The sequence below is a fragment of the Metopolophium dirhodum genome, chromosome 1, assembly GCF_019925205.1.
Source record: "Metopolophium dirhodum isolate CAU chromosome 1, ASM1992520v1, whole genome shotgun sequence".
Lineage (NCBI taxonomy): Eukaryota > Metazoa > Arthropoda > Insecta > Hemiptera > Aphididae > Metopolophium > Metopolophium dirhodum.
In genome coordinates this window covers 142,953,473-142,967,400 of record NC_083560.1, presented here as the reverse complement: position 1 = coordinate 142,967,400, position 13,928 = coordinate 142,953,473, and the positions used below count along the sequence as shown (strand labels likewise).

Sequence of the window (13,928 nt, the reverse complement as noted above, 5' to 3'; positions counted from 1 at the left end):
TTAACATAATTGTGTGGTCGGAGGTCCGCGGATAAGGTGATTAGAGGTGCCCTTCCGTGGTTGCTTTGGCCCGACCCTTGAGTTATATCCATCGCTTGATATCCCATGCCGGTTTGTCGCTGTACTTTTTCACGTCGCTGATGTCTCACTAGGATGAGTTGTTCCCGTGCGGATTAGAAGGGTATCCCTCTTCCCCTTGACGCCTGGCTTTCACTGTTTACCAGGGCCCCGTGTCGGCATCTTACGTTAACGCCGAGTCATGTCTACCGGGCTCATCCTTCATCGGTGCGGTTCAGTGTTGCGCGTGCAAACTGTTTGACCGCCCGGAACAAGACATCGGATCTGGTCATGAATTCGGAACCATACAGCCAGTCCGCTCTGGCCGCTCACACCACGGTCTCAAGATTTTCTCCTTCCCTGTCGGCGACAGTCCATTCAAACAGCAGATGCTCGACGGTCTGGTTAGGTGACCCGCAGCGTCAAGCTGCATCGCCTCTTAGGTTGAAACAGTGGAGTTTGCTGTTAAAGTTCCCGTGGCCTGACATCAGTTGCGACGTGTAGTAGTCCGTGACACACCACAAGCGCTCCAGCCGAAGGCGGACGCTCGGGAACCAGGCGACAGTCCACCTTCCCTTGTCAATAGCGACCCATCGTTGCTGCCAAAGGTCAATGGTTTCATTTGTACGTTGCGTCAGATTATTGCAGGCCTCTACAGCCGTCAAAGCACCATTCCTCAACGAGACCCTGTCCCTTTCGACCATAGCCAACTCCTTAAATTTCAGGTCTACGGGGGGTACTCCAGCCAGCACTTGCAGCGCCACAGTGGACGTGGTGATGTATGCTCCTGTTATGGCTCGCAACGGTAGTCTTTGGGCCGAGTCCGCTCTGCCTCGATGATGTGCCAAGGACATACAGTCCTGGGCCCACAACGAGGCCCCATTACACATTGGCGGTATAAATACTGATTTGTAGATCTGGAGCGGTGCTCCCTGCCTTGGTCCCCAGCTAGTTTTTGCGACACCGTGCAGTCGGCCAAACAGGGCCCTTGTGCTGTTCGCTTTATCCGTCAGGTGGTCGCTGAATTTCGAGCCTTCGTCGAACGTAACACCTAGGTATTTCGCGGACTCGGTCGGTTTTATTCTAGCGGCTCCGAGACGGAGGACAAGTGGTTTAGAGAGAGACCCTTTGAACCACAACGTTTGCGACTTGGCTGCGGAAAAGGTTAGTTTACGCTGGCTCGCCCATAGCGACGCTCTCTCGAGAAGTGTGATTGCCCTCATAGTCAGTTCGGCTCTATTTTTGCCCGAGATTAGCAGCGCCAGATCATCTGCGTACGCGACGAGTTCAGTACCTATAGGCAGCACATCTGACAGGACTGGATTTTCAGCGTATTTCCAAAGGTCAGGGCCTCGCGGGCACCCCTTGGTAAGGGTTTTTCGTATGACTCGGTCGCCAATTTTCATTTCCTACTGGCGACCGTCGAGGTAACTTTTTGTGAGCTCAATGAGACCGCTGCCGCAGCCGGCGTCTTACATGTCTTTTACCAGTTGTGGCCACCAAAGGCAGTCGAACGCGCCCGAGATATCCAGGAAGACTGCATGGACGTATTTTTCCGATCTGGCCTTAGACCAGTTGAGCAGGTGTTGGATTGCGTCAATCGTCGAGAGGTTCTTTGTGAATCCGAACCGTCTTTTTGACATGTGCGCATCAGTGTCGCGTCTGATTCTCTCTACTATCACGTGTTCTAGCGCTTTGGATAGCATGAGTAGAAGGCTTATTGGACGGTATGATTTGGCCCCGGATGCGTCTTTATCCGGTGATTTCTTAGTCACGACAAGTCTGGCCGTCTTCCATGTGCCATTTGGAACTATTTCACCCGAAGGCAGTCATGTGTTAAACGCATGTGTTATGTTTTCCGCGAGCACCGGCCAACACTGCCTTAGGACTTTGGTCGTTATACCGTTCACACTTGGGGACTTTTTAGGTGCCATCCGCCATATGGCCCTTTTGACCTCCATGATGTCACAGGGTTCGATGTGTCGGGGGTCATCTGACCATTTACTGAAGGAGCCGACCATCACTCCCGTCTCTGTCCTGGCCGGAACTTGCTCGGGACTCTCGTTTTCATAACTGTCGCTGGAAACCACGGTATCCATCAGTCTTTTCCCTGTTTCCCTAAGAACGGCCGTCGGAAGGCTCTCAAAGGGTCTACTACCACCAGTTTTTAGCCATTTGAAGACTGAGTTCGCTATTCCCTGTTTCCGTTACGAAGTCTAGCCTTAAACAGTGTCTCTTATGGGCCGCTTTCAGTCTTATAAACTTGGCGCGTATAGCCTGTCGTGCGGACGTGTTGTTGGCGTTCCCGAGTTTAGCCTTCCGACGGCCGAGGGTGCTCAAGTCTCGGCCCAGCGTCTCGTTCCTCCATGGAGGAGGTCTGTGCCTACTTTCCTGCTTCTTAGGTATATTCTATATATTAATTACTCCTATAATTTTAATAACTAAATAATTAATACCGGTTTGTTTCTACATTTTAGAGTATCTGAGTGACAGCCTAGAAGCTGTGGCCCCATTTCAGGGCGGTGTGGAACGATTGCAAAAAACTTGGAATTAGCAACAGCCTGAAAATTATTTATGAAATAACAATAAGATTTGTAATGATAATATTATTTCAGTACTTTTGTTTAGTTTTTGAATGTATTCAATGACTAAGGAACACTTCAACAACCAAATTTTGTTTTTCATCATTTCATTAAATAATACACTAGAAAATAAAAAAAAATATATAAATTACAATTTGTAAATAACCAATTAATCTTTTTACTCACTTTTCATCTGAATACTTTAAATTATAATTAATAATATTAAGTAATTCGAGATCCAATTCCTCCGGTGATGATATTTTTAAGGGATGTGGCCATTGATGGATTGAGGGGGGTTTGGGTTCGAAGAAATCGAAAAATTCATCATCCAAAAATGGTGTGTCTCCCATTATTTGGTTTTTTCTTGCAAATGTTTTTTTACTGAGGAGGAAATGTGCATAATTTTGTACTGTCTTGCCATAGCATAATTTTGTGGTTGTTTTGATTTTGTCCGAAATTTTTTTTTTCCCTAATTTTGATCCAAAGGTTTTTGACACGAATTTTGTAATAATTTATTTAATGACCTTTTGATCCCCTTTAACTAATAACCCCTCCTCTTCCTCCTCTTCCATAAATTGTATTATATTATTAACGTCTTTGAATCTTTTAAGAATCTGTAAATATTATTATTATTGTATTATTATAATTAGTGTATGATTATTATTATTTTTTGTTATAATCGTTATGTACTTGTGTATTATTGTTAATTTTGTGTTGAATTGCGCCAATGTTCGATGTTATAATATTATTTAGATGGTCTATGTTTTTAAAGCGACAGTCATAGCTTAGAAGTAGGTTATATAATGCTTCCGTATTGATTACTTTGAATTGTGTTATCACGGACGCAATTTTCAAAACTATGTCCTGATATATATAAATAAAATTAATATTAAAACACCAATGCTATTAAAAAAATAAAACATTTATACTCAGTGCCGGCGCTAGGGGAGGACAAATGGGACATATGACCAGGGCCCCGCGATTTTTAATTATCATCTTGATACCGCGAAACACATTGATATTTTATATCAACAAATTATAAATCTATACATTTATTGACTTATTGTTATATACTACACATGTATAATATTAATATTATTTCTATCATTAGTTATTTGGAAAATTATATCTAAATTTAGCCATAGTACAAAGTAAATCGTTATTGATACGACGAAGGAGTAATATTTTGAGGATACTCGAGTATTGTAGGAGTAGGTATACTATAATTAATAATATAAATATTTATTATCTCTAGAGTTATTGTTTTTTTTGTTCTTTGTTTGGAAAAGCTCTCCGAAAACTTTAAATTCAGTTTTTATTTAAGAAATTATTATTACAATTTAGTTTAGGTATAGTAGGTATAGCTGTATTAAATAAAATGTACCTACTGCGTGCGTATCTAGTGTATCAGGATTAGTTTTAATGTAGTTTATTAGTAGGATAAAAAAGAGATTTCTGGAACCTCAACCTGCTGGCTCAACCCTATACCTGATGGCTCAACCCGCGAAACCCGTTTGCTCAACCCGTATACATCTATACACCTCTGCTAAACCCATATCACATACGTACACGGCATCCGTGGGTATCGGCCGTGCTATGCCCAGGTTGTGGATGGCGGCCTCTCTCTCCGAACCAAATAATATTATTTTAAGATGACTTTAGTCGGTCATTAATTGTTGCCTCCGTCTTACAAGTGGTAAGCCTATCATATCAAAATATAAACATAGGTATGAAGGTTTCTGTTTTTCATGTTGAATTTTCAAATAGAAATTAAAAGAAAACTATCTCATTGTATCTATATTTACAATATTATAATCGTAAAATTCATGTAAGTCATTGATAACACCTGAATGCTAATGAAACGTGATTACAATTATATTGTATATTTTTAATTTTAATATGAATACTGTATTTTATTGGAGAGCCCCATTCTATACTTGTAAAAAATGTATATACAATATTCAGTAGTTGGTTATTTTAAATTATCGTATATTACGCGCTTGAGTCAACAGGTAGCGCTGCGGTACCGGCGACTGTTAGATGCGCCACCAGGTGAATTATTATGTTGGTGGTCATCGGCGGCGATGGCTGCGTTTTGTCGTTCATTGATACCAGAGCATAGATGTCCTATAAAATGTCAATAACATACGCATTTTCAATTATTGTTGACACATCACGTTGTTGCACACGGAGTCAGCATTAAAAATCTTTATGTCTGTCATTCGTTAAGTACGCGTTGACGGTCCGCCGAAAATGAGGAAATTATATCGAAGAAGGCGATGTAACGGTCGACGGCATTGTTTTATTGCGCACAGCGTCGGCACGTTTTTGTCGTCACTGCATAACACGATAACAGGCCGGGCGCATTATACAAATGGCTCAATTATTATATAAGGTCTAAGGTCGATGATTCGTGGTTTGCTCCCGGCATTGGTGGGTGCTTTGACTCTCAAATCGCTGTATTTGAACACTGCAATTGTATAGAACTCAATCCCCCGAATACTTTTCAGTTTTCAAATTTTTGCGGAAATGAATACCGTTAGAGTCATTGGGCGGAGAAGTTTGGTTTACGGGGGGTCACAAATATTACCGCTGCCCGATGCCTAACTTACAGCCGTCCACTCGGTGCCTCCAGGGTTTTTAGTATTTTTACTAATAGTAGGTATAGTAGTCTGAAACGTCTGTAATCTAATGGTACAGGTTTCAAGTCGATCGCACAACTATTCGGTATTTAATTAATTAATTCATAATATATTTGCATCGGTGATTGCTAGGTGATTGCAAACAACCAGGTGATTGCTAGGTGATTGCTAGGCTATTGCGAGACACAGGTGATTGCTAGGTGATTGCGAGATATAGGTGATTGCTCGGTGATTGCTAGGTGATTGCAAACAACCAGGTGATTGCTAGGTGATTGCACAGGACACAGGTGATTGATCGGTGATTGCAAACAACCAGGTGATTGCGGGACACAGGTGATTGCTAGGCGATTGCTAGGTGATTGCAAACAACCAGGTGATTGCTAGGTGATTGCAATGATTGAAATTTGAACTTTCTGGGACATCGGTCACATTGGTATGCATTAACTGGAAATGAAAAAAATCCAAATGATGCTTCCATAAAAATAAAATATACAGTGAGCATTGTTATTACCTGTATTGGTATTCAAATTTCTGGAATCACTTTCATCATCATCATCATCATCATCAATACTCTCACCATCACTATTGTCACTTTTGTTTATATCCTGTAAGTCTTTACTAGTTGGCTGTGTGACTTTATCCTGCTCGATATCCATACTTACTGCTGTAATGAAAATGTAATGTATTCAAAATAATTCTACAGGTTTAGATATTGAAATGAACTTGTGCGTCATATATGTACCGGATATAATATAGTGTAGGATTAAACAATGATGTTTGTAAAACAATTAGTATTAAGAAATAAAGATGTTATTATAGTTTAGCATAAATAAGGTACAATCCCAAATCTGCAAGGAAGCACTAATTACATAGGAGGGATTGTCCTACTTAAATTTAAATATAAGGTACGATAAGATGATATGTAAGGGAGTTGGAAATGGACAGCACCAAGTGTCTATGCCTATTCGATTAATAGAACTCCGCCCTTTGGAAAACCGCAAACATTAATTATTATTTAGTATAAGTAATCAAAATATATAATAGTATACAATATCATAATAGTATAATAATAGTATAATATAATATTATTTTATATTTATTATTTATATTAATAAAAATAATTATAATAATTTTAATAAAAAGTTAATTGTATTGTTCTCCTCTCCCTCTACCACTATGAATTGGATTAAATTATGTATATCTGTGAATCTTGTAAGTATCTGTAAATATTATTATTATTATTGTCTTATTATATTATTATTACTATAATCATATACAAATACAAATAATTAATTTTATAATACATATAGTACAATAGCTGCTACGATCGCTGGGGAACAGACAACAGTAGCCACATTCACATACCGTACAAAAGGAAATTGATATCACAGATATAAAATAGTAGATAGCATGGAGGGTGGACGCTATCGAATTTGCCAGCAACTCAAATACATTAACTTAGTGCAGCACTGTGTATGACCGTAAGAGTAGTTGTAATTAATATAATATACATATTATTGTGATTTACTTAATATCAATAACATTTAATTTTTTTAAACAGCTGTTTCAAAAGAATCAAGAGTGAAATTTGAAGTGTTGCCCGGCCAATGTTTTCAAATGTTCTTGTGGTAGAATTTTTTTGGCACATACCACTTTCGCACCATACGCATTTTCGTTAGGAAATCTTGAACATGGTTCATATGTGAAATCATACTAAATCAGTATATTGTTGCATCTATTCTGACTAATGTACATGTAGAAGACCACCTACGGTGTTGTAATATTATTAACACATAGTACTAATCAATACTTTATATTCAATGAACAGATATCAGGGTTATGCAAATGGTTGTGCAATTTTGCAAAACATTATAGTCATAAGTAGAGACCGGATTTATATGCACTTAAAACCTTAGAAATAAGATGTTTCTATGCTCTATAATTTCATCAAAATATTCTTTAATATGCAAAAATATTCTTTTATGAAAAAATATTCTTTTTTGTAAAAATGTATTAAATACTGTAAAAAACAAATAAAAGTAATAGTTTATAAAATGTAAATTTATCCTAATCGTTAAAAAAATATTTAAACAGTCACATTTAACCTATAGAGTATAGACTATAGGTAATACGATGATATACTAGTGTACCTATATTGTTTAATTGTATTTTAGATGCATGAGTGTAACACATAATTACATACCTAAACTTCAGATTTATGAACTCAAAAATCAATAATTATAACATGTTTTAAATAATAAAAACAAAAACGTATTGTATATTGTTGAATAACATAATAATATTATGTATTAAAACAATGTAAACTTAAATAATTCAGCCTTATGAATTCAAATAATAAAATAATTTTGCATAAAATAGTTAAATACTTCAGTTAATGGCAAAGATTTATTTTATTAAGACCTAATTTAATTATTTTTTTTTTCATTTCAGATCAATAAGAACCGATGTACTGAATAATTTAAATTTTTTTTCCACTTTCAATTAATTAAAAATCATCACAATCAAAATTTACAAAATTATATTCAAACATCAACTTCAAAATCTCCTTCATCAACAGTAACATTTTCTGGTTCAACATTACAATTTTAAAATGAAATTTCAGCTATAAAAAAATACATACAGGAACATTATCCATAAAATACTACTTTTTTTTATTTACCTATCTGTTAGCATATATTTTCCAAAATGGCAGCCTCCGTACACGTATGAATCATTCTTGCAGATGGATGTGATTGAGTCTTCATATATTGAGTACAACATATAAGTGTAATTCCACACTACCCAAGGGGTCTTACAAATAAGCGCGTTTTTTTTATTAAGGTGGTTTCGCCTGTAGCCATAATCCATCGAACTGTTTTCACAGTTCATTGATTTTTATGCTGTAAAATAAAAAATAGAAATTATAATATTTCAAGTACATCAAATTATCTAAGTTTTAATTTATTACCTTCTCTTTTTTGTGCCTTGATTAGCTCCATGGATTGCAGAATTCCGCAGGACAATGTTCACACTTAAATGCCATGACCTTTGCATGTGAATTTAAATGGTATCGTAGGGTTTATATTGCACTTGCTTACCACCATCACTTGCTTGTATAGTTTGTGATTACAACTGCCATGCAGCATAGTGTAAGAAAAACTTTTTATAGTTCACAAATTCAAATAATTTATATAATTGTTTTTTGTCTTCTGTTTCAGTTACCAACAACACTGTGGAAAAACACCACGATATTGCATTACAATCCAGCGGTTATCAGATTAATTTGATAATAAGAAATACGGGGCCACTCGTTGCAGTGTGACCGTAGAGAGGGAATATTGTGTTGATGGCTTGCCATACGTTAACGCAATTGCCTATCGTTTATACCGGAGTAATGCAAATTGCGTTCGCCCGGCACTTATAATACGAAATAAAATTACTAAAAATCCAAATTTGGTACTACCGCTTTCAAAAAGATATCCCTCGACTCTACATAACTTACTCTATACCCCCAAATAGTTTTAAGTCCCCTGGGAAGCCTATTAGACTTGTAGTGGGGTCAAAATCAGTATTTTACCCATGTAATCCCGCACCGATATACCGTTTGTACCCCCCCCCCCCCCCACCCCCGTTGAAAACTTTTGACTTACTCCAAATCATGCGGCAACCGTATGCTAAACTATAGCTTTGCAAAGTTATTTTAAAATAACCATCCACCCTACAGCTATAAAAAATACGTCCTTTGAAAGAGGAGGTAGTCTTCTATTCTGTGAAAACGTTTTTTGGGATAACATTTGAATTGGTTGGCGATGAGGAGATGATTACCGCAGCAGGTCCGAATTCGTCACATCATGCGGCAACCGTATGCTAAACTATAGCTCTGCAAAATTATTAAAAAATAACCATCCACCCTACAGTTATAAAAAATACGTCCCTAGAAAGAGGAGGTAGTCTGCTATCCTGTGAATACGTTTTTAGGGATAACATTTGAGCTGGTTAGCGTTGAGGAGATGATTACCGCAGAGAGTCTGGATTTATGGCATCATGCGGCAACCGTACGCTAAACCATTACTTTGAAAAATTATTAAAAAATAACCATCCACCCTACAGTTATAAAAAATGCATCCCTAGAAAGGGGAGGTAGTCTGCTATCCTGTGAATACGTTTTTAGGGATAACATTTGAGCTGGTTGGCGATGAGGAGATGATTACCGCAGTGAGTACGAATACACGTCAAATCGGTGTATAACTATACGCGGATACCTCTACACTACGATATAATGTTAACAACGTTTTATAACTTTGGCAATACACTTGCTTAAGGTGCCCGAACAACGTCGTAAGTGCTGGTCTCGATCGGGGTAGTTGTTGTTTTTTCGTCAAAAAAGTTGAGAACTTTTGACTTTTGTCGGGCGTCATGCGGCAACCGTACGCTAAACCATTACTTTGAAAAATTATTAAAAAATAACCATCCACCCTACAGCTATAAAAAATACGTCCCTAGAAAGAGGAGGTAGTCTGCTATCTTGTGAATACGTTTTTAGGGATAACATTTGAACTGGTTAGCGTTGAGGAGATGATTACCGCAGCGAGTCTGGATTTATGGCATCATGCGGCAACCATTTGCTAAACTATAGCTTTGCAAAATTATTAAAAAATAACCATCCACCCTACAGCTATAAAAAATACGTCCCTAGAAAGAGGAGGTAGTCTGCTATCCTGTGAATACGTTTTTAGGGATAACATTTAAACTGGTGAGCGATGGGGAGACGATTACCGCAGCAAGTTCGAATATTTGGCATCATGCGGCAACCGGATGATATATCGTAAGTTTGGAAACTTTGTAAACAAAAAACCGTCGTTCCTACAGCCATGAAAGATACATCCCTGGAAAGGGTAGGTAGTCTGCTATCCTGTGAATAAGTTTTTAGGGATAACATTTGAACTGGTTAGCGATGAGGAGCTGATTACCGCAGCAAGTCCGAATACATGGCATCATGCGGCAACGGTAGTATGCTAAACTGTCAGGTTAAAAAATTATAAAAAACAAATTTTTTACAGCTCTAGGGTCTAAGGTTGATTTTTAATAATTTTTTAACGTCATAGTTTAGCATACCGTTGCAGACGTATACCGTAAGCAAACGACTGGTTATATAAAAGTAATATAAAGTTATAACAAAATATACAAATTTACAAATTTAGTTTATTAGGTATAACTCGCTTAGGTCTTATATATCGTCGGCGGCAGTCGATAATCTGGCGGGCCTGATAAAAGCTTGGCAAAGCAACCCCACCGTATTCATTGTCTAAAATATTGTCTGTGAGGGGTGCCACATTTTCTTGTTCATCATCAATTAACATATTTTTCGTCAAATGTTCCGCATCATATTGTACCTCCGCTTGAGCCGGTTCATTGTATTTCCGCCTAACTCTTCTAGGCGGTTGTAATTCCTGATAATTATTAATTTCTGGTCGTATGCGACTGGTAATTTCATACAACCGTGAACTCGGAAAAACCGGATTTCCATACTCATCAAGTACTTGCTCTATGTCATTGATTGTGGCTTTATCTGGATTATAGAAATTGTCGTGCAGTAGACAATTCCAGTCTTTCTGTTTGATGTTATATTTATCAAAATCACAGTCTTCGAATTTAAAGCGTCTGTTAATAACTTTGTGTGTGCCAGGGAATATAGGCTAAAAGTGAATCAAGAATAACAAATAACAAACATAGCAAGTTAAAGAAAAGCATGTAAAATTGTAGGTTCTTTGCCAGCCCGCCCTTAAAATATATTTTAACACTTACTCCAATCAAAGTAGCTGGATTTCTAGTCCAGCATTCAACGAATTCTCTAATTTGTTTATGCCTCGGAAGGTTTTTGAATAAGATCAAAAACACGTTATTAACAATTTGAGCTCGACATGACAATGTGTTTAAATAAAGTTCAAGCTCCAATGGTGTGACATCATGAACTAATTTTGATAGCTTGTGTGCAGCGAAATCCCTAAAATCATAAGCTACCAGTTTTCGAAAATGCATTAGTTAAAATTTCTTAAGTGTAAAATCTGGTATGTTATTTTGTGTATATACTGATCGTTAACCATAGTAATAAAAGAGAGTATTCATGCCGACCACACCAGCTAGCGCCGTAATAGCCAGCACTTAAATAAACCTTACAGTCAAATTTCTACAGTGGACATAAAATTGTTTTTAAGCAGTTTGACTCAAAGAAGGCAAATTCTGCACATATTATTTGGAAAGACAGTGAAAGAGACATGAAAAAACCACTTGTTTACTCAACAAACTCAACTTGTTTTTCGTCAAAAAAGCGAGAGGTACCCCCCCGTTGAGAACTTTTGACTTTTGTCGGGCATCATGCGGCAACGTTATGATATACCATGAATTTGGAAAATACGTAAAAAAATAAAAACCATCGACCCTACAGTTATAAAAAATACATCCCTGGAAAGGGTAAGTAGTGTGCTATCCTGTGAATAAGTTTTTAGGGATAACATTTGAACTGGTGAGCGATGAGGAGACGATTACCGCAGCGAGTCTGGATTTATGGCATCATGCGGCAACCGTTTGCTAAACTATAGCTTTGCAAAATTATTAAAAAATAACCATCCACCCTACAGCTATAAAAAATACGTCCTTGGAAAGAGGAGGTAGTCTTATATTCTGTGAATAAGTCGATGAGTAAGTCGCAAAGTAGGTTAGTCCACACTTGGTGCATGGATACTTTTTTTTTGTTTTTTTTTCATCATCATCACCATCTTCATCGTCATCATCTTCATCGTCATCATCTTTCTTACAGTCATTATCGAATTCATCGCTTGATTCATCTCCAATGATTTCAGACGAATCTGAATCACTTTCGGCCTCTTTTCTGTTGAATACTAATTTCAATGGTTCTTCTGTGGAACGAACTACAGTGCAGACAATTTTTTTTTTTTTTCCTGGACAAAACATCCATAGTACTGTCAGGTTCTGAAAATAATAAAAATACAACTTAATTTAATATAATTATTCCATGCATAAAACATGCATTACTCACCCTGAGCATTGACAACCTTATTATGATTACAGTTCTCTGACGGTTGGTCCTGTAGGTTATGATCTGTTGGCGGCGGCGATTGCTCGTCTAAGCCTGTATCGCACAACATACTATCTGGTGCTACTATGACAAATAAAAAAATCAACTTAATTTAATATAATTATTCCATGTATTAAACATGCATTACTCACTCTGAGCATTGACAACCATATTGTGATTACAGTTCTCTGACGTTTGGTCCTGTAGGTTATGATCTGTTGGCAGCGGTGATTGCTCGTCTAAGCTTGTATCGCACAACATACTATCTGGTGCTTCTATGACAAATAAAAAAACAACTTAATTTAATATAATTATTCCATGTATAAAACACGCATTACTCACTCTGAGCATTGACAACATCATTGTGATAACAGTTCTCTGACGGTTGGTCCTGTAGTTTATGATCTGGTGGCAGCGGTGATTGCTCGTCTAAGCCTGTATCGCACAACATACTATCTGGTGCTTCTATGACAAATAAAAAACAACTTAATTTAATATAATTATTCCATGTATTAAACATGCATTACTCACTCTGAGCATTGACAACCATATTGTGATTACAGTTCTCTGACGGTTGGTCCTGTAGGTTATGATCTGTTGGCGGGGCGATTGCTCGTCTAAGCCTGTATCGCACAACATACTATCTGGTGCTTCTATGACAAATAAAAAAATCAACTTAATTTAATATAATTATTCCATGTATTAAACATGCATTACTCACTCTGAGCATTGACAACCATATTGTGATTACAGTTCTCTGACGGTTGCCCGAAAAACGTATTGTCTAAAACCAAAAAAAAGTTAATATTTACTGCACATTGGTCATTTTAACAAATAAATTACCAATTTCACTTTCTGGTGTTGCATACGTTATATCGGTATCAGACGCGTGAGTGCTTGATGCAACTGAAATTAAAAAAAAAAAGTAGGTATTAGAATAATTTATGTGCCTAATGCATTATACAAATATAGAATACTGACATTTAATGCCAGTACAGGCCACACAATTACACAGCTCATTATTGTTTTCGAAATAATTTTGTCCGTAGAATACCGTGATTTCTTCATTAGCTTTAATGTTTTTTACTGCTAATACACCAGTTTCTTTTTTAACAATACATTTCAAGGTACAGTTTGGATTACATGAGTGATTGCAAAATGCCGCTGGTCCAAGAAATAGCATATCACTGTTGACTCTACTACTGTAAATGAGTGAATAATCATTTTCACCTTCAATGATGTATTCAGGTTCTATTCGGTACGTTGCTCCAACCAACCCACTAATGAGTGTACCTGTTATCAAAAATTACATGGTTGTAGGTAAAAATCAATTTATCATGGGGTCTGTCTATACGCAGTCGATTAGACCACCACCTATATTATCATTTTGTTGTTATCAAAAAATTTAAAATGTTATCATAAATATAATATCTAGTATAATATTTATAATTTAAATCCAACAATCCAAGTCATTTGCTGGAAGTCATGTTACAATGATACAAATGATTTAAATAAACAATACAAAACAGTAAACAGTAATAATTAAAAAAA

At 37.0% G+C, this 13,928-nt stretch overlaps 2 protein-coding genes across 2 annotated transcripts in view; both read right to left on the bottom strand.

The window, feature by feature from the left end:
* LOC132935139 (uncharacterized) overlaps positions 1 to 13,928 on the bottom strand; it is a 494,638-nt gene that overhangs the window by 357,380 nt on the left and 123,330 nt on the right. The gene's annotated exons all lie outside the window — the stretch shown is intronic.
* Positions 12,065 to 12,964, bottom strand: LOC132933739 (uncharacterized). The gene is made up of 5 exons (XM_061000016.1): positions 12,909 to 12,964; positions 12,720 to 12,842; positions 12,530 to 12,652; positions 12,339 to 12,461; positions 12,065 to 12,271 (listed from the first exon to the last, which is right to left on the bottom strand). The coding sequence occupies exons 1-5, from the start codon at positions 12,925 to 12,927 to the stop codon at positions 12,153 to 12,155; spliced, it is 507 nt and encodes a 168-aa protein (XP_060855999.1). The 5' UTR covers positions 12,928 to 12,964; the 3' UTR covers positions 12,065 to 12,152.